Source organism: Gadus morhua, chromosome 19 (assembly GCF_902167405.1).
Source record: "Gadus morhua chromosome 19, gadMor3.0, whole genome shotgun sequence".
In the NCBI taxonomy this organism is placed as follows: Eukaryota; Metazoa; Chordata; class Actinopteri; order Gadiformes; family Gadidae; genus Gadus; species Gadus morhua.
Window position 1 is genome coordinate 8,692,114 of NC_044066.1, and position 26,424 is coordinate 8,718,537.

Sequence of the window (26,424 nt, forward strand, 5' to 3'; positions counted from 1 at the left end):
TTAAAGGGCTTGCAGTAATCATTTGTGTGCACCGAGTATCCTCGCGATTTCTGGCAGAGACATGCCGCCATAGCGACGAGGCCTGGGTACCTGCCAGAAGACACCGCTACACAATGAGGATCGGCGTCTATTTTGTTATTTTACACACAGCGTAACAGTCTCTGTGTGTATGTATGAATGGCTCCCCACCCAGGTGAGATTTGTACCACCAGCTCGGGAGGGAGCCAGGGCATTTCTCACCCCTGCTGCTAACACGGTTTCCCTCCGCTCCCCTTAAACACAGGGCCGTGTGTTAACAGTGTGGGAGCCCGGCCGGGCAGACGCACAGCCCTGCACATTGTAGCCAGTGGGTTCTGTGATGGGGGAGTCCGCGAGCACCAGGTGCATGTATGATGACAATTAGTTTGTATCTGCTATATTATGAACGCTAGGACAGCTGGGAATTAGGCCATTTGAACGCTTTTCAAGAAATGCATCAATAATAATCATATTATAATGATGATCAGGGCTACAACTAATGATTAGAGAGGAGTGTTTGACTCTGAGGCAATTGGTTCTGGGATCAAACCTGAATGTCCCAAGATGTCTAACCCCTACCTAATGATATAAACCTTGAGTCACTTTGAACAAAAGCGTCTAATATAGGGTTGCCGCGGTATACGCTATTACCGGTGTTGGCGGTGTTGAGGACACACCGGCAACAGTTATTTTTTTTTATTTTTTCCAGTAATAAAAAAAAAAAGTATCAGTAGAAATTAATAATATAATTATAATTAAGAAAATAAAAATGTAATAATAATAGATGGATATAATAATAGATAGGCTACCTAATAAACCGTTGGAACACACAAGACCGGTAACCATAGCAACGCCGGTAAACAAACCCCGCAAAGCCCAATCCCTACGAGAGCTCCCCGCGCTACGGCCATCCGGAGGCGAACAGAGCTTTTGGCTGTGATATTATATATAAAATTATATTATATTGTATTACTCGTGGGAAAATGTCCACACCGCGGCAACCCTAGTCTGATACATTGTTGACTTTTTATTGTTTACTCTATGAATCTGCCCACTGATCAGACTACTCTGTCGATCGGGGATGGCCTTAGTTCTTCTCAACGTAAGACAAGTTGGTCACTTTAGGGCTGCACACCGACGTTACTAAGGTGGTGGAAAGAAGACTCAAAAGGAGGATGGAAACAGAAGATACGTACTCTCTTTGCCTGGTTGGCAACGGTGGCAAACCCCTGGGCTGAGGAACTGAGGAGGTAAAGAGAAAATATTTATAATCAGAATATATAATTAAATAAATATCTTTATTCAAAAGATACAAAAATGTAATAGTCCAACTAAACATGTTATTTAAAATACCTTGCTTGAACTATATTACATATGTTGTATATTTGTCACTGAATAACTCCATTTCCCACATATTCCATTGCATCTTGACACAAAGTCAGGCGAAGACACTTTCTACACATATGAGGAGAAAGAAAGTAATGAATTGTATCATTAATTATATTATTAAACTATTTATTATTTAGTTGCATTATTCTATGGTCTTTAGATGTGTCAAGTTAGAACGAGGTGGTTTGGTATGAATCATTTTAACACTTTAAAGCGATGCCATTGGTCAATAGGCCGGCGGGAAGTGGTTTAAAGTGATGCGATTGGTCCACTACAGAGCTGGAGGAGGCGTACCCTATGACAGTGGAAAGGGGCATTGTGGAGCTCTTGTCCTTCAGCTCCTGAACGTTGACAACCTGAGGCACCGTCTTCAGCGTGGACTCAGTCAGGGACCCCACTGAACGCATACACAATAATTGCATGATTAAAAATGTCATGTTTGATTTCATACACAAATTAAATGTGCAGTACATGAAAGGTACAAACCAAGTAACACAAACCAAGCACCAAACCAACACTGGGAGTTCACCATTAAGCGTCTTTGTCTCCCCCTAGTGACAGACATTTTGTCTTCCAATATTACAGACTATACACTCCTAAATAAGCAGCATTCGATCAAAGAAGTTAACGTTGCATTCTATACTAAATCCAATAATTTCATCGTTTGGTTTTCCTACCTTTGCACTATTCAAGACTACTGTGAACTATTTCAAATTAATTTATTGTAAATATTACTTATTTTATTTCGTCTTACCTAATTGTATCCTTTTATACTTAATGCACTGTGGGTCAGAGACAAACGAATTTCAGATTCTTCCATTTGTCTTGTACATTTGTACAATTTGAATTGAAATTAAAGCTGACTTTGACTTTGAATAAGTCCAACCTTGCCCCTATCAGACTATATGGGTGTGCAAGTACGTTTGCATATTAGGTGCTATCCTCTCCATCAGCGAATCATAGGTGGTTATAGTCTCCATCTATAAAGCGCAAAACAGCAACACGAGGTTCTTGTGCCCTTATTTAAACGTTCATAATGCTCCTGAAACTCCCGCCCGGTTACCTGGCTTCTGATTGGCCATCTGCCTGCTGAAGGCGGCCCTGGCGGCGGCCTGGTGGGCGGGCAGCGTGGCGGGAATGGCCTTCTCCGTGGGCGGGGCGCCGTGCTTCACCGTCTTGGTGGCGAGGGCGGTGCTGTCGGCTCCCACCAGCATCATCTTATTGGTCGGCACTGGACCAGGAAGTGAACAGGATGTGTGGACGTGAACACATCACAAAGAAGAAAAGAAAAAGAAACACCTTTCTAAAATGATACGATTTGCAAAACGTTGACTGACTTTCAATGATCTTAAAGACATTCACACCTATTTTTGACCTATATGAATTGGCTTAAAGCAAGGTAAATGAACCTTAACATTACCGGTTGCCCTCTTGAACTGATGGCTAGGACATCAATTTGAACAATCAAGAATACATGTTTTAGTTGTGTTTGGATAACCGTCAGCAAAACAATAAGACATCGCTGAATGAGTAAGCGTCACTTTTACAAACTTTTCCACACTCCACAAGGTCTCAAGTGTCAATGTGGGGACCGCCCGACTGTAGGTTTGGGCTTGTTTTACATACACGGTTATCACTAATAGAGGGCTTGTACTTCAGAATGCATCATGGGATTTTGTATCGGCAATACTCCACCATATTGAGAGGACTCGAGAGAGTTGTAGTACTGTACAATCCTAGATCTAAATAAAAACACCGTAACCAAGGTTGGTTATAAAAATGGCTCCCCGTTATGACAATGACCCCATGCTCCCAAAATGGCAGAGGTCATTGGGTGGTGACGTTGCGATGTACAAGGCCTATTAACCACTAGTCGGCACTCGGGTGCCCTCCTCCACGTACCTGGGCACACGATGGGGCTGAGGACCACGCCCATGCTGTGCGTGGCCGCCATCTTGGAGGCCGGCGTGGACTGGAGCCCCCCGAAGCCGGGCTGGATGGAGGTGGTCCGGACCACGGCGGGGTGGCGGGGCATGGGGAGCACGGGCAGGGGCAGGGGCTGGTCCTCCAGCTCGTCCTCCAGCTCCAGGTGGGCGGGGTGGGGCTCCAGGTAGGAGGCCAGGGGGTCCAGGCCGGCCTCCAGCGACGGGGACAGGGAGGAGCTGGAGCTCACGTCGTCCAGGTCCTCGTAGTACTTGGGGGACAGGAAGGCCGAGCGGGACAGGTTGGCTGGGGGGGGGGGGGGAGTTCAACATTAGAAGTGTTTGTTGGGGGTCATTTCCTTTGTTAATGACTGGTAGAGCAGAATGTGATTGATTGCCAGGAGGGGTTTCACCCACACAATAAAGGTATCTCCGTACCTTGGTTTAAAGAAGAATTACCCAATAAAACGTCTCTTTTACTTATTTTATTATTTCATTCCATTGTATGCCGATGTGAAGCACTTTGAGTCTGTCCGTGTATGATAAGTGCTGTATGAATAAAGTTTTTTTGTTTTTTTTTGGTTTGAGTTCCACTGTTTTTAAAACAGCGCTGGTGGAACCATGGCCGAGAGGAAAAACGGCCAACCAAGAAGAGTTTATGGTCACAAGGAGGAAGCCTCCTGCCGTACCTGGTGCAGTGGAGCGGACAGGGGGCATCTGGCCCTTGGACAGGAAGTTACGCAGCTGGGACCTCTTCACTGGGGACAACTTGCTGGCTGTAAACAACAACAAACACACCGAGTACATGAGAACAACAATCACACCGTGTGTAGAGAAATCAATGGAAGCATTGATGAGTTGACCTCTGTTGACCCCCGGTTTAAATTACCTTGTGTTTTGGAGGGTTTGGGGGAAGTAGTGTCCAGCTTGGCTTTGAGCAGAGCGTCCCTCAAGCTCTCCAGCTCACGGTCCAAACTGCATTCACAACATCAAAGCAATCAACAATCTAACCACAACACCTCTAAACTCGCAGCTACACATATATACACATTGGACATTTTCTTTGTCATCGATGTCCATATCATTTTTCCCATATCCATGCGCCCAGATCTCCAGTCCCGGCTTGCCCCAGTACCCCCGGGGCACCCCCCCCCCCTCCTACCTGGCGGGGGTGGAGGTCTGGCTGGAGGAGGAGGAGCCGGCGGCGGGTGGGGCGGCGGTCCAGGCGGTGGTCTTAGTGTACAGGTGCAGGGAGGACAGCTCCTTGACCAGCTGGTCCAGGCGGCTCTTCTGCTGGTTGATGATGAACAGGTTGTTGGCCAGGGTGGTGAAGAGGGCCTCTCGCCCGGGGACCATCATGTGCCTGGGTGGACGACAACGTTGTGTTCATTAATGTGAAATAACCATGAACCGGATCAAGCATTATGTAGCACTGATCCACTGGGGAGGCTTGCTATCAACACCGCCGGGGTTAAAAGGTGCAGTAGACACTGGGAACTCCCATGTCGAACCGTGTTTGGTCATTATTATAGTCTCCCAATTCAGACTTTCAAATGAATATCTGAAGTCTGATAGCAAACGGCGACAGGGGCGATATAAATTCGTTCGCTTCCTATTGGTTTTTGAGCAATCATGTCACTGGAGGCAGGGAACTTTAAGTTGATCAAGTCACAGCATGAGCTGGAGGCAAAATAAAAAGATTAGGGCTCTATAACATAGTAGGCCTGCGCTTGGACCAATCCCAGGAGTAATGTCATCGCCCGTCTCTTTCAACCCTTACTTCTGCTTCTTCTTCTTCTCCAGGTGTTTCTCCCATTCCATGTCCAACACGTCGTTCACATCTTCCACGGCGAACATGACGTACTGGTACAGCCGACGGATCTCCTGGGGCCAGGCAGAGCACGGAGCACACGTCAGTCCGTTTGATCACACATGAGGGAATAATAGATGGTGTGTGACTAACATCGTTTGGAATGTCCACATCATTCACCCCAAAAATGATGGTTATCAAAAAAGACAATCTACAAATCATCACCAAATGTTATCAAGGAATCTACCGAAAACATTGTAATCCTTCAAAAAGGTATTCATAACACTTAATAACTAGGATACATTACTTATCTTAGTTAATTCAGTCATGAGCATTAACTAACATTTAACTAAATGTTAACTAACATTTAACTAATGGTCCGTTATAATTTACTAGTACTTCTATAATGTTTAAGTTGACTAAAGTAATGTTTTTTATTATAACTTAGGTAATGCTGTTCATGTTAACTAGGGTATTCATTTAGAAAGGATTTAATAGGATTAGGGTTAACCTCAACCCATTAACCCATAACCCTATGCTAACGCTAATAATAACGTGCATTACTATATAACCTAATGTCAATTAACCTACACTTATTTTAAAGAGTCACCAATGCATTCCCCCTCAAAGTGCACGTCTTCCTTCCTGATCTTCTGGATCAGGAGTTAAGGAAACAGCAGAAGCAGGGTGACGGTGACCCCCCCTGACGCCCACCTTGAGGCGCTCCTCGCTGCGCGGGTCCAGGGGCTTCTTGTAGAGCAGCTGGAGGTAGCCCCGGTCCTTGCTCAGCTCGCTCTGGGCCATGGCGTCCTCCGCCCCCGCGAAGCCCTCCAGCAGGGTGGTCTTCAGCGTGCCGATGTCCCCGTGCAGAGACTGAGGGCCAGTGACGTGTAGTTGTATTGTTTTAATTCTGGAGGATATTCCTGTTAATGACGTCTGCCTCAACTCTCCCTGGCACTTTTTTTTTTACTCGTATTGTGTAACTTTATATTTGGGGTATCTATTGTTTATAGTGTTTACTCTACTGTATAATTTCTACTACTGTCTGCTCTGACAACCAATGTCCTTGACCATCTGACAGGTGAGGTGATCATAAAAGTGCTCGCTAAGTGCTAGGAGTTAAAGAAACATCAAAAACAGCATGAATACACCGTGTATGACTAGTTGGAGTGGTCAAGTGCATGAACTAACTAGACTTGATTGACACCCATCATCAGAGTTGTGTGACGATAGAGGCACAGGTTCAACTTGCCTAATAGCATAGTCTGAAGCACATTTATGACACACAATGCTGTCTATACAAGCTATTGGCGAGGTCTACTAAGCGTCTCTGGTTGAGTGTGTTGGCGTGCTACCTCTGTGGTCTCCTTGATCTCCAGGGTGAAGACGTGGAGGTCCTCTGTCTCCTTCCTCAGCTCCTTCATCTGGGCCCCGGTGCCCACCGTGAAGTCTGCCTTCATGCTACGGGCCTTCAGGTCGTCGAGCTCCTTCTGGAAGTGGGCGATCTGACACAAAACCAAACCGTTAGGTCAACGACACCCATTTGACCCAGGGAACTATACGAAAAGGTAAAGGAAAAGCTAATTGAGTGACAATTTAACACTCAAAATAAATAACCTTTCCAAAAAAACATTTGAGAAATTGGGACCAGAAAAAGTTATTGAGAGAGAGCACTAGTGAAATAGACGACCAATTTAATTTAATTACCGGTACTAGGATTCTAGTTTGTAAATCCATATTTTCTGTCTAGTAAGACCCAGTGACTAATTCAGTATATAGTACCACCTGCTTTGCTGGGAGTAGGATTTAAACGATAACAATTACATTTAAACATATTATACCATCTTTCTTGGAGAAAATGAAGCACATTCCTAAAGTAATGAAATCTTTGAATATTGATATACATCCCGTTATGCTCACAGACACCGAACACTAATGAATCTCACTAATCTATTTCCCTGTGCACCAGTCCTTACCTCATCCAGTATGCCGGTCATGATGGGGTCAGTTCCCCTCTTCTGCTGTAACTGTTTCTCCAGGGACTTCACACCAAGAGACGCCTACAAGAGGACATTAACATTGATTGCAGTTTAAAGTTAAAATGCAGTTTAAAGTTTAGTTTAAATTTAACAGTTTAAAAACAGCTTTGAATCTAGAACTGCGTCACAACAAGTTAGTAACTATGGAAATGTAAATGGTGCCAATGTTGACAAACTGATACTTAAAACTATGTTTAACTGCAGATAACTAATTGACTAACTCAAAAAATTGTGGACTACCAAAGTGTAGCAACATCTATAATGTGCAAACATATTGAATTGTCAAAATCATCCTGATGCTACGAAATGGCAAAAGACAATCATGTTTCTATTTATCGCTTCATAATCCATGCTTCTATTATATATATATTATATATTATATATATATATATTATTATATTATATATATATTATATATAGATTATATTCTATTCTATATAGATAATATAAACTATTTTCCTATAGATGGTTTATTTGACAACAGAAACTATTGGTTACGATATGTTGACCCCGTATCCCTGGTCAAATAAAAACACGTTTCCATTGATGATAATCAAGGCATTTCCATGGTAACCTCAACCCTGTCTCTGAGGGGGTAATCCCTGTAGAGGTCCAGAGGAACACCAGGTACCTGAGGAGTGATGGTCTGGATCGCTTGACTGGGCTTCTGGACCGCTGCAGGCGGGGCGTTGGTCTGGACCGGTCGCACCAGAGCTAACAGCAAGACAGCACCACGCCAGGTCAGCATCACAAACACAGCACAACTGGATGTACAGAATGCTGCCTCATGACAGGTCAAAATGTGAAAGCAGTTTTGGCACGCAGAAAGAAAGACGATGACAATCAGATCGTGTTATTTCAATGCGACGGTCCCATAACTCAATCATCCAATTCTTTGTGGTTAATTTTAGAAGTACACTGACAGGATGAAACCATTTTTCTTACATTCGCAATATACACCAAACTGATTCTGAAGGTTCATTGGTTTACAGAGAACACTGAACCTTGTGTGATCTATAACATTTTACTATGTTTTCAATTTGTGTGCGTGCGTGTGCGTGCGTGCGTGCGTGCGCGCGCATTGTACCTGGCATAACGGGGCCCTTGTTGGCTGACGGCGGAGCGGCAGGCTCAGCCGACGCTGGCTTCCCCAAGGTGGGAGTGAAGGAGAAGGCCTGTGAGGACGGCGCCGGGGACTCCACCGCTGAGAACCTACAGAGTGGGTACAGGCAGGGAGAGCTGAGCACCAGCCAGGACCCTCAGACAGGAGGCTCCGCTGGCCCAACAACAGAGGAGGAGAGGGTACAGGCAGGCCTGAATCCTGGGACCCAGTCGATTAATTATCGTTAAGCTGCCGGTTTTCCTGTACTGGGAATGAGGAAGGACTGGTTTCTGTGTTTTTTTAGGATGCATTATTTTGACGAACTGTGTGATGATAATTGTCTCAACATTGGTACGTGTGCTGCTGGACAATTGCATAAACAAATCCATAAATTCAATCTTAAAAGCAAGAAAAGACTTGCAATACAATGTTTAAAAAACCATTGTGCAGACAGTGCTTTTAGCTGGGTTACAACAGTCCCCATGGTGCACCATGTTGTTAATCGCGTGTCTCCATGGATGTGTCTGTCTGTGTTCATCCGGCCTCGTGCTGTCTGGCAGCACACAATAGCCAGAGACCACTTACACCGGGATAAAGAGAAGCGAATGAAGTGAGGGCTGGCTCTGTGTGTTTTCTATGCGGGCATAATGTGGGACCCAATGTCAGCTTACAATGGCTGTGTGGGTATTGAACCGTCACAGTTTTAGGAGTGAACATTATGGGTAAAAAGAAGCCCTGTGGGCTTTAGTCTAGGTCCTTCCCCGACGATGATGATCCATTCATCAGCCTTCAAATAGTCTTACTTAAGTGTTTGATTTACTAAATGTCTGAATGGGTTAGATTCTTGCTTTTAAACTTTAAAAAAAGTAAAGTAGTTTGTGCCTTGGCTTTATCGCTCTTCTGATATTGGCGATTCATCGTGTTTGGGTGACTTAAGGCCTGGGTACAGAAATCAAATACCACGGTACATGAAACTGTATAAAAAGAAAATACTTATTGTAGGGACATAAAAGGCCTCTAGAGTGTGCTAGAAAGATCCATAAAAGTTGTATATCCTGAACCTGTGTCTTAACAAAATCATTATATGAGGCGATCTTGTGAATATCTAGGGTGCTTGCTTTGGGTCTTTTGGGTCTTTTTTTGTTAATTAGTTGCATCACTTTCTAGTGTCAGTTCTATCGTACCGAAATTAATCACATGCCTTTTTTAGGACAACTTCACATTGGTTGCAGTTATGAACGACAACAATTGCTTTAAGGGAGGTAAGTGCTGAGGCACCCTGCCCAAAGACACCTACAGGTCGTCTGGGGACATTGGGGGGTCTGACCTAGTACCTCCAGGACACCTAAAGGGTTGACCCCAGCTAGCCGGTGGACATCGGGGGGGGGGGGGATTGGTCCCAGTCCCGTTCAGCTGGGATCCGAACACATTAACCACTCAACTGTCCTGCTCCTAACCCTCCATAAGCCTCCCTTGAGACTCGAACGGCCAAACTCACAAACCCAACACACCCCAAACCCCGGCCCCCCCGGCCCCAAGCCCCGCCCCCCTCACCTGTCGTTGAGGTTGAGCTTCACCACGGGCGTGGCCACCTCCGGGGGGTTGAAGACGGTGAGGGGGGAGGCGGCGGCGAGGCGCTGGGCGGACAGCGCCAGGCCCACGGGCGAGGCCTCCCCGGGGGGGGCGCCGGCCTTGGCGGAGGGGGTGCTGAAGGCGAACGCCGACGGCGCCGCCGGGTGGCTGGAGGGGGGCTTGGAGGCGAAGGAGAAGGCCAGGGAGGCGGGGCCGGAGGAGGCGGAGGGGGCGGAGCCGAAGGCGGCCGAGCTGCCCAGGGAGAAGGCGGGCGGGGTGGGGGTCATGGAGGGCGGGAGGCTGAAGGAGAAGCCGGACGGGGCGGCGGCGGCGGGGGCCGCGGGCGGGACGGCGAAGGGAGCCGGAGCGGGGGAGGAGGCCGGGGGAGGGAGGGTGGGGGCGGCGGAGGAGATGGGGCGCAGGGCCGCGGGGAAGCCCCCCGGGGCGGAGGAGATCGGGGGTGGGAACCCGGCCGGGGCAGAGGAGAAGGGGGCGGGGGCTTTCACAGCTGGGGCGGGGGCAAAACCTGGGAGCACAAATGATACAACACATTCATATCTGTAATAATCATAGAGTTATGCTATTGGTGCAAAAAGAAAAAAAAAAAAAAGTATGCACATCCAGGCACACACATCTGCAAGATTGGTTTTCAAATCAGGTTGAATATGCATCTTTTTATATACTATTAATTACAACAAGTTGATATTGTTTTACTAGGCTGGACAATAGATAACTCATTATGGCCCCTGCCTACCCCACGGCGTACACTCACACCCACAGGGGCATCGTCAACGTCATTAAGTGGTGTTTAATCTGGAATGCAGCAGTCCTACTATGTTATAGCAGAGCTTCTCTTGGGGGGGGGGGGGGGGGGGGGGGGGCATAGAGCCTTGGCCGGAAACCAGAAACACAAAGTGGCGGAGCTACTTCTTGTTTCATCTATCCTTAAGACGATATCCTACCAAAGAAAACTAATTTGCGCGAGTGGATGAAGCTCTCAGAAGGGGAACTTAATAAGTGTATTTCTAAAGTGGTCTAGACTGCGTTTATTTAAAACATTTACAGACACTTCTCCAAGAACAGCAGACAGGATGTGCTAGCTTGTCTCCCGCCCAACGTTTTGCGAGCGCTGCCCGAGGTCGTGTCCGCTGTTGGCCAATTAGGCGCTCACAGCGAACACGATTGGTGCAAAACAAATACAAAGCGACGCAAGAGAGAGTGAGAACTCTGCTCACACAGATCGGACAGATCATGAATCTGCATTCAGACTTTAGCTTATAAAACCAAAGTCTGTTTTGGGGGAATACTTCTCTAGTACCACTGGCTCCGCCAGTACCTGCTAGTGGGGGCCTCTCGCCCTCCAGTGGCAGGGCGATGGGGGGGGCCACCATCTGCTTGGCGCATGGGTTGAGGTTAAGCAGGGAGAAGGGGCAGAGGACTCCGTCGGTGGAGAGCAGCAGCATGATGGGAGCCGGGGGCAGCTTCTTTTCATCCGCTGGAAGAAGAAGTAAAAAAAGACACACACACACACACTTAGAAGGGAGTGGTTGGAGCCCGTACAAACAAACAAATCTGCATCTAATGGAAGATGCAAATAAAGATCAGAGGGAGAGGACAAGACGCCCGGAGGCGCATTGCGCTGGCATCGAGAGATGAGACGTCACGCACACATGCAGCGTTTAATCACGAACGGCCCGGCCAATGTAGCCCTCCTTCACTGAATTGCATTAGGAACAGTTCATGCGTGATTTACATCATGTACGTACGACTACGTGCTTTTGTGACATTGTTCAGTGCGTTTTGAGAAGAATAGTTCTGAAGTCGGGTTCTTAGGCACGCCCCGGCTGTCTGGGACATTTGAACAGATCCTGTCTGCCTCCCTCAGAGCATTGGGTTTCTTTGCACTGTGTGTGTGTGTGTGTGTGTGTGTGTGTGTGTGTGTGTGTGTGTGTGTGTGTGTGTGTGTGTGTGTGTGTGTGTGTGTGTGTGTGTGTGTGTGTGTGTGTGTGTGTGTGTGTGTGTGTGTGTGTGTGTGTGTGTGTGTGTGTGGATCTATAAGCTGTACAGCACACACACTAATAAAAAAAAATATATGTAACAAAAACACCCCCAAGTATGTAAGTATTGTGTTTCAGACAACAGTGATGATTGAATGGCGAGAGAGAAAAGAAAGAAGAAAAAAATATATAAGATTGGCGAGTGCGAGAGTATGAAAGTGAAAAACAAAAAAAACAGGGAGTGAGGGAATGAGCCAAAACAACAGGAGCCGGAGACGGGCGAGAGAGATACAGAGAGAGTTAGCTCTAACCCTCATCAGGATTCCACTGCGTGAACGTCTCGGCTTTTGTTGTGCTCCTTCGGCGTGTCTGGGCCATTTTAATGAGCTCTCTTTTTTGCTGCGTAAACAACAACTATCTCGTTTCACTCCCTCCAACCAGCCGCGGCTGCCTTTCTCGATAGAGATTTGATCAGGCAACAATCACGTCAAAGTGTTGCTCAAATTGCGGGTACTTAAGTGGAACGGTCTGTAAGGGGGGGGGGGGGGGGGGGGCTGGAGGGTGGGGAAGGCAGATAAGACCAGACTAGACCAGACTAGACACAGAGGCCGTACAGGCCGTACGTGTGGCTGTCTGCCGCCAGTCGGAGGCCGATGAAAAGGAAGAAGAAAGGAGAGGGAGGGGGCGCTTATCGCTATTCTTCGCACAGCGTGTCGAACGGAGGAGCACTGCAGCGGAAGCAATGCAGACAAAGTCACAGGGAAGCGTCTATATCGCCTCCGTGTGTAGGGGATGTTTCGGGGGTGGTGGTGGGGAAGGGGTACGCCTAAAGGAATGTAGATGGGAGGAGAGGAGCTACGGAGCTCTAAACCAAGCGAAACTGCGAAGAACCAATCGCCTTCAAAAGTGAAGCGACATCCATGACGTGTATGCATGGTGCATTGTCAGACCACTTTGGTTCCTGGGGGGGGGGGGGGGGGGGGTGGATAACAGAATCGGACGGCGACCAATACCGACGAGCGTCGTCGTGACAACGCCATCGATCAATACCTTGGAGGCAGAGTTGAAATTCGGGTGTTGTTATTTTACCTTTAGAAACATTGTCACCTTTAGCAGCGCCATGCCTAGCCTGGTTACATCAGCCTCAGAGGAGACGGGCTATAGAGTGAATGTAGCCTAGCAACCACATCTGTGTGTGTGTGTAAGTCGGAGACAAGAAATTAGCAGCACGCCCACACCGAGGTCTGTCAAAATTCTGGCAATTTTCAAGGTTGCACAATAGAATTAACAGACAGTGCACCCCACACACACACACACACACACACACACACACACACACACACACACACACACACACACACACACACACACACACACACACACACACACACACACACACACACACACACACACGGTCGATTTTCTTTGGAATTGTTCAGTGAGTCTGGCAGTAAACCGTGTTTGTTTGTTCCTCAGACTTTCCTTTTTTAATATTTGATCTGAAACTGTAAAGGGCTATTGTGATGAACTAATTAAGTGTCACTCAAAAGAAGTTCTGCACCATATTGCAAGCATAGGATTTCAGTTTTTCCCTTTCATATTTTGAACAACTGAAAGCACCCCCCCCCCCCGCCCCCCCCCCCCCTCGTCCCTTTTCTTACACACTGTGGAAGTGTGTAGGAAAGGGAGAGGGACTGGACAGAAGAGCCCCAACAAACAACAAATCTGCATCTAATGGAAGATGAAAATAAGGTGCATTTTATTTTGCTCTTTCAACTCAACTAAATGCTTGCGCCCCCATCCACCCAGAAGCACATGGGGCGACGGCAGGCCCAATATGTTGGGCAGACTGGCCGCTTCCCACAGGCTGTGGGAGTGTGTCGTGGAGGGGGAGGAGGAGGAGGAGGAGGAGGAGGAGGGGGACGTACTTATGTATATCTCCTGCTGGCTGGTATAGTCCACCACCAGGCCCATGGGCAGGGTGTCGTCGCTGTGCTGGGAGACAGGCAACTCGGCCCGGCTGGCGTCCTCCAGAATCCACAGCTCCCACTGGTTCTGAAGGGTTACGAAAGAGGCTTATTAGATAGTGAAGACAGCACTGTTCTACTGCAGGGCGTAACTTAAATATCTGGAGTTGAGAGTCCTTCAATGACAAAAGACACGCCCATCTAACGGTCGAAAACAGGGACATGTTGTGTAGAAATCGTTGCTTTCGGCCTAACCCCCTCTCCCCAGAACATGTGGTAACATCTTAGACGTGGTCTGCAGGTTACATATTGCTATAAGTGTAGCGACAACTCGAGCCACTAGAGGCTGCTAGTGAGACAATGGACCATAGTGGTGGTGGTTATTGATTTGGGTGCAGAATACGAAGGATCCCCTGGACGACTTACCTTATCCTTCGCGATGACGCTGACTTCAATGGAAGCTGCCGATGTGGCAAAGACGACGTCCCTGGAGGAAACAATAAAAACATTGGAGCAAAGAGAGTGGGCAGGGTGTTGTAGCAGAGTTGCCAGGGGGGGGGTTTGACTCTCAGCCAACAGGGACTGCGATCAATCCGGCATTTCTGCAGTGAATCACCACGTGTCCCAGAGGAGGTGGCCCGGTTCGCTCCTAAATTACATGGATCTAAAAACGAACTGCAAGTCAGCACCTTAGCCAGCAAAGCGGCTACGGTGTTCCGCTGCCGACCAGAGGTGACTGGGTTCGATTCCCCGTTGTTCCCCAGCCTAGGAGGTTTAGGCTGGGAAAGGTTACCTGGTCGGTCCTTGAGCAAGATGTCCCAACACCTTATGCCCCTTAAGCACACATCTGAATTCACCGACATTCACTTTTATTAAAAGGACAACCCGATCTGATAATAAACAGTGCAGTGTGGATCGCCTCTGTGGAGGGACTCAAATTGCGTTTGCAACAAAAGCGAAGCAAATATTCTACTCTTGTGGCTCGGGAGAGGTTGCTAGCCTGAACCACAAACTTTTCGGTTCAGCGTGAGTGATTCAGCATCATAAATGGTAAATGGTCAATGGACTGCATTTATATACCGCTTTTACCCAAAGCGCTTTACAATATTGCCTGACATGCACACATCCAGACACCGACGGCGGAGTCAACTATGCAAGGCGACAGCCAGCCCGTCGGGAGCAGTTAGGGTGAGGCGTCTTGCTCAGTGACACCTCGACACAGCCGGGATCGAACTAGCAACCTTGCCGTTACCAGCCAACCCGCTCTACCTCCTGAGAAACTGCCGCCCCCCCCTGCCATCCGCATCAAGGGAAATTCACACGGCATTCAAGCAAGAGACTTGAATAAGAGTTTGCATTGACTTTGTATGCATTCACGCCAGGCTTTCGCTTATTGGTTTGAACGCATGGTCAAGCCTCTGGTGTCGGTGGGTTGCCTACCAGTCTTCGATCTGGCTCAAGAAGTAGTGGTGCTGTCGATCGATGCAGGTGCCGTACACGGGGTCGTTGAAGTTCAGATACCTGGTCTCTATCTTCTCATCCTTTTTCTGCCACAGATGGAGGTGTGAGTACATTAATAATACATTTCCCTCACCGCAGCCATCCTTTCTTTAGTTAGGTAAATATGTGAGATGTAAATTATGCAGTGAAGACATAACTTATATTTATATGCTACAATATTTAGCCACAGACAAGTAATCGCTTATATTTACAAGTAATGTTTTTTTCTGGAAAGGCTGGTGCTACTTGGTTGTATTGTAACCTTGCAGTAGGGTAACCTAACTGCTGGTGTGACCTGGTAGTAGTGTAGCCTAGCTGCTGAGGTAAGCTGGTAGTATTGTTGCCTAGACGCTACCGTCGCCCTTCTGCTGGTGTAGCCTTGCAGTTGTGTAGCCTAGCCGGCTAGGGTGACTGCTAGGGTAGCCTAGCTGCTGGTGTAACATGGTAGTAGTGTAGCCTAGCTGCTGGTGTAGCCTGGTAGTAGTGAAGCTTAGCTGCTGGTGTAGCCTGGTAGTAGTGTGGCCTAGCTACTGGTGTAACCTGGTAGTAGTGTGGCCTAGCTACTGGTGTAGCCTGGTAGTGGTGTAGCCTAGCTACTGGTGTAGCCTGGTAGTGGTGTAGCCTGGTAGTAGTGTAGCCTAGCTACTGGTGTAGCCTGGTAGTAGTGTGGCCTAGCTACTGGTGTAACCTGGTAGTAGTGTGGCCTAGCTGCTGGTGTAACCTGGTAGTAGTGTGGCCTAGCTGCTGGAGGAGCCTTGCTGCTGGTGTAGACTAGCTGCTGGTTTAGCCAGGCTGCAGGGGTGTGTGTACTCACTGGCAGGGTGATGACCACCAGGTCTGGGGGAGTCTCCACGGAGCCGTCAGCAGCGGCATAAACCACAGCAAACACAAACGTCCTCAGCCACAGCACGTCCAGAACTGGGGGGAAATAACAAAAAATAACAAGTTCACACAAAATGACATATACTTATTTGCTTTTTAGTTATAAAAAAACGTGAGTTGAAAATTAAACATAACTAAATAGTTATTATACTATGGTTAAAAAGGTATACAAATAATTTGTCCATTGGTGCGGTTGCGGCTCCTACCTTTCACAGGGTTGTCGGAGGAGTAGAAGTTTGGACATGGGACTACTTTCTTTTCTAAGAGTGCCTGTTTAATAAATACAGAATATACATATATAGTGAGTCAAGTGCTTTTTTTTTTAAATAGGGTTAGGCGTGACATTTGAGGGCCGCGCAAGTGCCTACTCACACATAAGGAAATTAACTTACTGGGGTGTACTGACTGACAGTAGCGTTCATTTTCCCAACTGCAACCTGTTTCCCTTTCGGACTCCAGCAGACTGAAGTGAAAAAGTTGAAGAGAGACAAAATATAATGATACAGTTTGAACACTAATGTGAATAATTCAATTACAGATTTTCTTTATTCAGGAGATACGCTCGCAGTCAACTGGAGCAGATATACTCAAAAAGCATTTCATTCACCCACAGCAGACAGACGCCAAAAGCATTTCTAACCAATCACACTCAAAGTACAGCTCTTGAACCTTACTGACAGCGCCTTCAATGAAAGCCTATAACTTACTGCATGTGATGCCGTTGTCAGCCGGTAGCTGGGCCTGCATGGTCACACGGTCGGTCACATCCAGGACCATCATGCTGCCGTCGGACAGACAGACTGCCACCATGGACCCCAGGACTGGGTTCCACTTCAGGTCCTGCACCAAGGTGCCCGGGGTCACCGCAGGCTGCAGAGACGCAAAGGGCAGCTTCTGTTGTCTCCCCTGCAGTGGAAAAATAAAGGAAAAAATGGTAAATGGGGATGAAATTAAAGCATGGATATCAATCATTAGACTTGGATGCATTATATTTACTCTTATGGCGTGTTAACATGAGATTTAATTATTTTAATTCATATTTATTGATAGATATGGATTTGAAAACTTTGGATGGTTTTTTAAGTGTGTGTGAATCTGGTTACATTGCTTGGATCGATTTAATATTCTTTTTCAAAGCAAACATTGAATACGAAAAATAAAAATAAAGAAATATTGAATCCCGTGTCCTTGAAGTAAAATATAAAAGGCACACAGAAAATACGAAAAAACATACAGTGATATAAAATTGTCCTTGTTGTAGTTGTTGACATTTTCTATTTGGTGCTGTGACATAGCCTTGCCAAAACCTGACTGACATCCCAAAGTTGATCAAGATGGAGATGTTTTACCCTTTCAAAAAATATATTCAATTAGAAAACCGTTTGGAAAATAAAAAAATGATACATGACCCATCACCTGTTTCATTAAGGTGCGGACGTCATAGAAGGTGATGGACAGTGCCGCCTCGGCAGACAGACCACAGACAGACAGGGTGAGCTCATCACTGCTGAGGGCCACGTTATGAAGAGGATGCTCCAAGCACACCTCCACCAGGGCTGGGGTGACGTCAACTGAATAGAAATAGAGGAGGAGAGATGGTTATAAGAATGGAGGAGGAGGAGGTGAAGGATTGGTGAGGGCCTGGATCGTATCTAAGGGGTTTAGGTTGTTTGACTCCCGACCCAAAGATTCTGCAGTTCAAACCCCAATGTATGCAGTCTATCCCGCCAGCTATCCTTAGGCAAGATACCCAAACTGTACCACTACAATGTTTCTGAAGAATAAAAACAATCCATGTTTGGTAAAAGTGTCTATCTATCTTAACAGCAGAGGGATTATTTGTGTACGTCAATCTTACTTTTGTCATTAGCATTTCCAACCACTTTATCCACAGAAAGGATTTCCTGTGTCACATATACTTTCACTGTTCTGCCCAGTCCAACAAATATCAATCCAAATTTGTTTGACACGGCCAGCAGATTGGATCGGTCTTTGGGCAAATCTGGAGGAGAGTCAAAAACTCGAATCTTTTTCAACTGGCGAAACTGGAAATCCTAAAATGAAAGAAAGAAATGTTAGAAATGCACTGTACTACTCACTGTATAATACTACTTCAGCCAACCCGAACATTATCTTTTTCTTATAGGATGATTTAATGTCTGCAGTATATGGCTCAAACTACTAATTCACCAGGTGATCACACGTTTAAGAAATAGCTAGTCCGGTGAAAGATGAGGAAACATGTGTTTCTAGGCCCTGAATAAAATAAACACTTTTTGAACACCGCCCATCTAGGCTGATTCCTTATACATGTAGACAACAGACTTGAAATCCAGTGCATGCAAATGGCCGAGAATCCATGCATCCGAAGACCAGACGCCATGAAGAGGTGACTGTCAGTGAGGGATCAATGCTGTGCTTGTCATCGATTTAAGATACGTCAAGACGTGTCTTGTATAACTGAAGTGTTGCACTGCAATCGCTTGCTACGGATATGGCTTGGCAGACATTGAGGCAACTTAATGTCCAAAAACCAACACAACACCAGCTAAGGCTAGCTTCGACTCACTTTTAGCGACACCCGTTTGTCTTACCTTAATTTCCCGCTCGGGAGGAGAATCGGTATCGTCGCTCATTGTGAAAAGTGTACACAGTTCAGTCGCAGTTTCGTTTATGCTTAAAGACTTTGTAAGGAAAAACGCAGTTTTTAGTAAACTGCGTTGAGATAGCGAAACAACATGCCGCGCTGCGCGGTATGATAGGACGTCACTCGACGCAGGGCGAACAATCAAACTCAGAGCAGTGGATACTCGGAGAGAACTCAGATCATAGAGTGCATGGATTGGAATAAATGCGCGATGTAGCGCAACAATCGCCCGTTGCTTATAAGAAATCAATCAATAATTGATGAGTGTTTTTGTTATTATATATTGTTCATACAAAGATTCCTATAAGTATAATTTTCGAGAAGACGTACGCGTAATACAACAGCAAAAGACGGAGAGATAGGCGGCATGCTGAAGGACTTTTATTAAAAAGCAGCTGTTTTACTCGTTGCATTTCAATGAAAAAAAGTGACTCATCTATCAACAACTGAAAATTATTATGAACATATTGGAACGACTATTCTTGTGCAACATGAACCCCGGTAACTTGGCTGTTTTATAACGTTGTTTCAGTCAGGACATGTGTTGACATTAGGATTTTATTGGTTTAGATAATAATTAGAAAGCAGTCTCTCAACATGTTTCCAACCGGGAAATGTATCATTTTCATTCGGTCCAAAGCCCTTTCAACAAACTTCATGATCACATGGAATCCGTTTTAACACGTGGACTGGTTCATATGAGGGTCAGCTCTGGCCCATGTAAAAAAAAACAGCATACAAACATGGTTTATGCCAATGTCGGGACACTTCTTATTCATGAAGCACCAACTAATCCACCGCTTGTTGCACCAGTGAAATCTAATTCAATAAAAATAGCTAGTAGCTAATTGAGTGAATACCAGAAGCGAGTTGGATATAATGACATGGCAGTTTAGCAGGAGCTCAGCTATTCATGACAGATCCCCCTCAGTGCACGTTGAGGCGCACGTCGCTGCTCTGATTGTCGGCGCTTTGAGCAGATGGCTTTAAAGGTTCATCCTTGTCTCTGCCTGACGTTGAGGCTTGCGCGCATTTTAATTTCCACATTTTAAAGTGCTGACGTGTTATTTTCAAACATGAAATCAATTTTTATTAAGAAAAAGAAGCATTTATAGTATTATGGTTTATGGGTTTAGGATTGAGGGTTAAAACGTAATTACTCGTTCATTGTTGTATGCTGCTCCTTTTGTTGGATGAATATTTTAAAATGTCTAACTTTACTATTTGTACTAATTATTTCTGCTTTGTTTTACATTTGCTTTCTATAGTATGCTTATATTTGCCTACTGATCTTTTTTTATATCTTACGTGTATGCATGGACTCTGCAAGTACTGCAAGTACTCAAAGTCAAAGTCAAATCCCTTGTATGTGTGAAAATATAAGGCTGTGTAGGCCTAAAATACAAGGCTACAACCCCATCAAGGCGCAACGGTTGTGTGCTTTGGTAGCAAGTTGAGCTAATAATGTAAAGCCTAATAAGACTTATTACCTGAACTCAGATACCTTATCCTCCCCTGATCACAGATGTGTAATGTTTTTTGTAAAAAACAAAAGAGCAACAAGGTTCTTCTTCTAAATTGCATGCAGACTCCTTTTTCTTCATGGAACTTTTAGTTTTCATCAAATGAGGGAAATGCAGTAAGACAGGTGAATACAAACGCTGTACAGTTGCATACTGTATTTATATCCTTTAAGGTTAGCTATGACATTCTTTCAGAATTGTCCTCTTTACAAACAGTTCAATTTGTACTGTACAACACACAGGTCAAAAAAGCAAAGCGGAAGAGAGTGAAGTTGAATGAAACAAGAAATTATTTAAAACAGCCTGGATCAGACCACGTTTAAGACGATACAAAGCCGCATAGTCTCTGAAAAAGGCAATGGACATGATTGAACGGGTACAAATGTCTGCATATATCTTTAACAAAAGGAAACAAAGAATTGGACATACCGCTGTTTAAACATTGGTCGGCCCACGACATCCACATTCCATGCTAGTTGATGATGAACATTTCACCTTGACAAACTTTGTTTCAAAAATTCTGAAGTTTATAAGAGTGCATAATTTCAAGGACATCAAATTGATGAGTTATTTTGGGATATAATTTTTGCTGAAGCAGAGGATAATACTCAAAACTTTCAAGCTGGAAACATGGTTATGACGAACAGAAAATCAAGAGAACCTCGGAATTCCTAACTGTAAATTAACATTTAACTGGAGATAATACAACTGGAGATAATCTTGTTAATGTCTGGACACAAATCATGTCAACATTTGCATTTTAAGGCACTAATCCACCCTCCCATGTATAACACTCTGGTTAGAAAAATCGAATGTTCAGATCAATCCATGACTAACATTTAATTTGCTATCTTCATGTAAAGTCAAATTCCTTCTAGATTAAATTGTAGCTTCACCAAATGATGTATAGGATTTGGTATATTCAAATGATTTATGATAAGATAAACCCATTGATTGTCATTCGTGATCCTTAATGTGTTTAACCATTTATGGGAAATCTAACTTTTCAATGAAATCCATATATAAATTGCTATGAAATTTGCCGAAGAAAAATCAGCAAACTGATATTTGTATATTTCAAAGTGCATTAGGCTACAGGCCTATCAAATTTATGTTATCGAAACAAATACTAGGCTACCTAATATCAATTAAGAAATAAATTAATTCTACTGTAATTTGAAAGGTGGAAATTGGAATTTAAAACCTTTTGTTAGCCTTTTGTTTTGAGATTTTTAATTATTCTAATATTTCCCTAAATCATGGTTTGTAGCGTTCTCTTAAGCTATATCTCATATGTACAGACTTGTCACTATAACACAGCCTACAAAGCAGAGGGAAACTAAAAAAAAACGAAGTAAGTGATTAAAATAATATTTGTTGGAATTTAGAGATAATGGGTTGAGCCTTAACCTAGTGTGACGTAATTATTTTTTTAAATCGTAACATTACTTTCCATCTTTTTGGAAGACCTATTCAAAGCCAACATTGTTAAAAAAAAAAGAAAACATCCTTAGTTTATATCAACATTCATCCTCTCACGGTCAAATTGTTAACCTTACAGGCCATTTTGCTGTGTCGCCAAATTTTAATGAAAGTTTTGTATTTTACCAATTGGATAAAAGGCTTGGACCCTCATCCAATACAGTGCTACAGTTTACATTCATCCATAATTACCACATTCTCGTCCAGCCTTGTTTTCTATGGCAGATCACATTTTTTTTTAAAAATAAAATAAAATACTGTAAACCTTTTTTGATACCTAGTGCAATTTTACCCTGTCCACCTTGTGCAGGGCAATTTTAAAGCTTCCCCACACCAAAGACATGAACGTTTACAAAAAAAAACAGAATAGCTGGCCCATTCATTTTAAATGATGAGCCGTAGAAGCGTTAGCATACAGTTTAAATTTACAGTGGGCACACATTTTTTTGCCTAGCAATTAGCAAAGTCTTGTTAATATTCAACGTTTTCAGCAAAAAGCCATTTGACTTAACTTCAGCTGTAAGACATTTAACTTCAAAGACAACAAATACGTGTATTTCCGACATTTTAACAACGATCGCTTAGATTTTCAAAAATGCTGGTGACTTAAATGAGTTACCACTTAATATTGGCGGACAATCAAATTGATGGTCTGAAGCTTTGACTATGGTCCCTGTTCACCTAGTCCCCGCCTGGTTCTAAATGCTAGCTTGGTTAGCGTTAAGGACCAAGGAGGAGCCAAGATGGCTGCCAGGCGATTAAGGCCCATTGAACGTAGGAGGCGTTGCAACAGTGTTTAAATATCTCTGCTTATACCCAATAAGCATTGGCTGACGAGATTACATCCTTAAGTGTGGCACAAAGCGTGAAAAAACAAAAATAGAAGTGACAAGAAAAACCATTTCCAAGTCCTTATTCAACATATTCCTCTAAAAGAAACTACAAATGTGACCAATCTGCCAGTTGTAAAATTCACAAGGGAGACGAAGGGAGGGCAATTTCAGTCGATTCTTTAGTACGGTCACATAAAAAAACTACCACAAACAAACAAAGGTCTCCCATATTTCAACTCTTCTTTTTAAGTGCAAATGCAACAAGCCAGCAGAAATCGCTCTAATTAGTTTCATTCAATAATTTACAAAAAACAAGAAAAGAAAAGTTGGGGAGGAGGAGGAGGAGGATGAAAGCTGGACTACAAAGTCTTAGTGTCTCTCGAATCAACCTCATCGTCATCGTCTTCGTCACGGTGAACCACGCTCATCTCTGGCTTGGGCGCATCCTGTACCGTATTGCACTAGTGTTCACCACAACGTAGCGTAGTGTGCTTCCTCATCATCATCATCATCATCATTATCACTCAAGCTCCTCTCCCCCCTCCTACCCCATTGTTCGGTGCCAATGTCAATCTACATGCTGATAATCCCGACGTAACTTATCTTGAGGGCAGCAGCTGGTCTGGATGTGGATGCGGTCATTGTTGGTGGCACCATTGTTTGCACCATTGCTTGCACTTTTGTTATTGTTGTTGTCATCGCCGTCATTGTTATTTTATTTTTTTACTTTATAATACGCTGAATTCATTCTCAGTATTACGACGCATGCAAGCTCTGTAAGTGCCTGTTGTCGCTCAGGTGTTCATGACACCGTCCCTTGGGGCTTGTATATACTGTCTGTATATTAGGGGGAAGAAAATGGTGCTTAGACAGTTGTACTGCAAGGCTGTGTGTTTGTGTTTGTGGGTGTGTGAAGGAGAGCTTGAGAGACAGAGAGAAAGTGAGAGTACCAGAGCGAGCAAAAGAGAGAGAGAGAGAGAGAGAGAGAGAGAGAGAGAGAGAGAGAGAGAGAGAGAGAGAGAGAGAGAGAGAGAGAGAGAGAGAGAGAGAGAGAGAGAGATGGAGAGAGAGAGAGCGATAGGGAGAAAGTGAGAAAGTGAGAGAGCTAGCAAGCAAGAGGGTAAGACACAGCGAGACAGGGAAAGAAGGAGGACAAAGGGAGTGAGGTGAGACGGTAAGAAAGACAGAATGAGAAAGAGACATGGAGTGACAGTCGGGAAAGTGGGCATTTGTACATGTGCGTGTCCTTATCCTAGTAGTCACAGGCATCACATTGACAATCTGATCTAACATGTCATGGGCGAGTGGCCATGGACAAACGACCCCTTCATGCGATTATCCTTCTCTGGCTTGAATTGGGCATTTACAGGCCCCTTATCCTTAAGCAACCATTCTTCATACATCATAAAACAAATCACATGCTGCTATTTTAGGGTGCACATTGGAATCCTCTGTTCGTCTGCAAAGTCACTTTGATTTCCTGGTAGTCAACTATGTCCCCAGAAGAACTTGAAATTAGTAATTCTTTGGACAGGCCATCCATATGGTCTCAATGAACACCCTTATCTAACGTGTAACTGCTTATCGCCAAGCCCACTGACGTTTTATGCATTGCAGGCCAAACAATCCTAGTTAAACCAGGAAAAACTAAAAGGTCAAAAGTATGCTCGAAATGACATATCTCACTGACGTTAAGTATTCAATGAATTGTAAATTCGAAGAAGGACGTTTGTTGAATCCTGGCTTTCTTTTGAATGCACAGGAATAATGGGTAACACTTTGTTCTATTCGTTTCCATTCCGCCAAGGTTGCTCAGGCGGTTTTACAAATACTTTATCTGGGAACCGGATGAATCCATATAAATACTCATATTTTGGCAATGCCTTTAGACAAATAATGACATCTCTCTGAATAGGTCTGGGTGACTATAAAGAGTTTGTCAATGTCATGCCTGTATCTATTTGGCTTGTGTAAGTGTGTGTGTGCTTAAGAACCCATGTATGTGTGTGCATGCATGAGTAACAAAGTGCTGCATTGTTAGATCTACAAGCATCGATTTTTTTTTGTGTGTGTGTGTGTGTGTCTGTGTTTGTGTGTGTGTTTGTGTGCTGATAAGTTCTCTCAGCGGGCGGCATATAAAGCAACGTGATGAGCGATAGGGAGGGAGATATCGCAAGAGCAGAGATGGGGAGAGGAGAGCAGACTAGAGGAGGGGAGAGAACAGTAAAAGGGAGGAGAGGAGAGGGAGCAGAGAGGAGAAGGGGGGAGAGGAGAAGGGAGGAGAGGAGACAGGGGCAGAGAGGAGGAGAGAAAAGAGGAGAGGGAGAGAAGAGGAGAGAAAAGGAAGAGGCCTCCTATTGGGCGACATTCACTGTCCGTTCAACCTAAGGTCCTCCCCGAACTCTTCCCTTTCCTGTCCGGGGGGGGAGTCCCCCTGCCCCCCTGGCGCCAGTGACACGTGATGATCCATGCCCTCCTCCAGCCCCGCCTCCCCCTCCTCCTCCTCCTCTAGCTCCTCCCCCGCTCCTCCTCCTCCTCCACCTCCATTCTCCACCCCTTCGTCTGCCTCCATGGGCCTGGCCGGGCTGCCCTCGCCCAGCAGCGGCTGAGTCCTGAGCGGCTCCTTGCGGTCTGGGAACAGCCTGTGCTCCATGCCCTTGAAGTCGCCCTCGAAGGGGAGGCCGACGGAGGCGGCGGTGGCGGCCGGGGCTCCCAGGCCCACCAGGCCCAGGCCCACCACGGCCCCCATGCCCCCCAGGCCGGCCCGGTACACCTCCATGCTGTCGGGGAGCATGGACTTGATCTTGGGCAGCCAGCGCTTGCGGACGCGCCGGGCGTTGGTGCACATGTCGGCCGCGATCACGTTCATCTCGCTCTCCTTGAAGTTGGGGTTGAAGTTCTGGCAGTACACTGGGCGGGAGGAGAGAGGGAGGGCGAGAGAGAGGTTAACAAACCAAAGGACTTACATCTTGCAGTTAATGTTTAAAGTGCTTTACATTTTCTTATTTGTTTTATTTTTGTTGCAGTGCTAATGTACGTTTCTTATGCAAATGAAACCCTTTGACTTGAATTACAGAGAGAGACAGAGACAGAGCAAGATAGAGAGAGACAGAGACAGAGACAGAGACAGAGAGACAGGGACAGAGAGAGAGAGAGAAACAGAGTCAGAGAACACAAGACAGACGTTTCTGGCTCCATACTCAAGTTACAACTTTATCATTTGAATAGTTGGATAATTAAAAAGCTTGATGTAACAATTTGACTCCTCCCAGCACAAAAGATCCCTTCAATTCACACAAGACCTCGTTTTGCACTCCCTGAACATAATCCTTCTTGGTTTGGTATGCAACTAAATACTTTAGTTCAAGCTAAAAAGATTACCTTCTGGTTGTTTAAGGAAACAAAGTATTTATTTGAAGAATTTATTCCAGTTTTAAACGTAATGTTGTGAAACTTTTGACGTGTTGGATTCAGGCAGTGAAGAAAAAAAATCACAATATTTCCATTACAAATTAATTCATTGCTTCTCTCGAATACTGAACTGTTTTTATGTTTCTATGTTTATCGTGTGGTTTGCCTCAAGGCTGTACGAATCCAAACTGAAATTGACAGCAAATGGTCTTTGTATAACTTCCAGTAGGATCCCAAGGAAAGATATTACAGCTCTGAACTACTTGTCCGTCTATCCATTGTTGTTGCTCTGTCAATCTGTCAGTCTAAGGATATACAGCACACAGAAAA

The 26,424-nt window shown here is 45.1% G+C and overlaps 2 protein-coding genes across 9 annotated transcripts in view; both read right to left on the minus strand.

Annotated features, from left to right (window-relative positions):
- nup214 (nucleoporin 214) overlaps positions 1-18,985 on the minus strand; it is a 33,167-nt gene extending 14,182 nt beyond the window's left edge. For 3 of the 4 annotated variants that reach the window (XM_030342556.1, XM_030342555.1, XM_030342557.1), the window contains exons 1-25: positions 18,793-18,984; positions 18,057-18,252; positions 17,615-17,769; positions 16,906-17,104; positions 16,591-16,661; positions 16,405-16,468; positions 16,131-16,234; positions 15,257-15,363; positions 14,243-14,303; positions 13,778-13,904; positions 11,189-11,347; positions 9,835-10,378; positions 8,266-8,390; positions 7,810-7,892; positions 7,116-7,199; positions 6,495-6,644; positions 5,854-6,012; positions 5,110-5,213; positions 4,492-4,692; positions 4,219-4,304; positions 4,019-4,105; positions 3,310-3,636; positions 2,471-2,638; positions 1,702-1,804; positions 1,215-1,260 (exon numbers count right to left, since the gene is read on the minus strand). In XM_030342556.1, the coding sequence (XP_030198416.1) occupies positions 1,215-1,260; positions 1,702-1,804; positions 2,471-2,638; positions 3,310-3,636; positions 4,019-4,105; positions 4,219-4,304; positions 4,492-4,692; positions 5,110-5,213; positions 5,854-6,012; positions 6,495-6,644; positions 7,116-7,199; positions 7,810-7,892; positions 8,266-8,390; positions 9,835-10,378; positions 11,189-11,347; positions 13,778-13,904; positions 14,243-14,303; positions 15,257-15,363; positions 16,131-16,234; positions 16,405-16,468; positions 16,591-16,661; positions 16,906-17,104; positions 17,615-17,769; positions 18,057-18,252; positions 18,793-18,834 (3,552 nt within the window). In that variant the 5' untranslated portion in view covers positions 18,835-18,984. Of the gene's footprint in view, positions 1-1,214; positions 1,261-1,701; positions 1,805-2,470; positions 2,639-3,309; positions 3,637-4,018; positions 4,106-4,218; positions 4,305-4,491; positions 4,693-5,109; positions 5,214-5,853; positions 6,013-6,494; positions 6,645-7,115; positions 7,200-7,809; positions 7,893-8,265; positions 8,391-9,834; positions 10,379-11,188; positions 11,348-13,777; positions 13,905-14,242; positions 14,304-15,256; positions 15,364-16,130; positions 16,235-16,404; positions 16,469-16,590; positions 16,662-16,905; positions 17,105-17,614; positions 17,770-18,056; positions 18,253-18,792 lie in introns of all 4 variants that reach the window. The other variant, XM_030342558.1, reaches the window with a different exon arrangement.
- A 1,453-nt stretch (positions 18,986-20,438) lies between these two features.
- Positions 20,439-26,424, minus strand: part of nacc2 (NACC family member 2) — a 34,094-nt gene continuing 28,108 nt past the window's right edge. For all 5 annotated transcript variants that reach the window (XM_030342564.1, XM_030342561.1, XM_030342560.1 and 2 more), the window contains one exon: positions 20,439-25,593. In XM_030342564.1, coding sequence (XP_030198424.1) covers positions 25,052-25,593 — 542 coding nt within the window. In that variant the 3' untranslated portion in view covers positions 20,439-25,051. The remainder of the gene's footprint in view (positions 25,594-26,424) is intronic.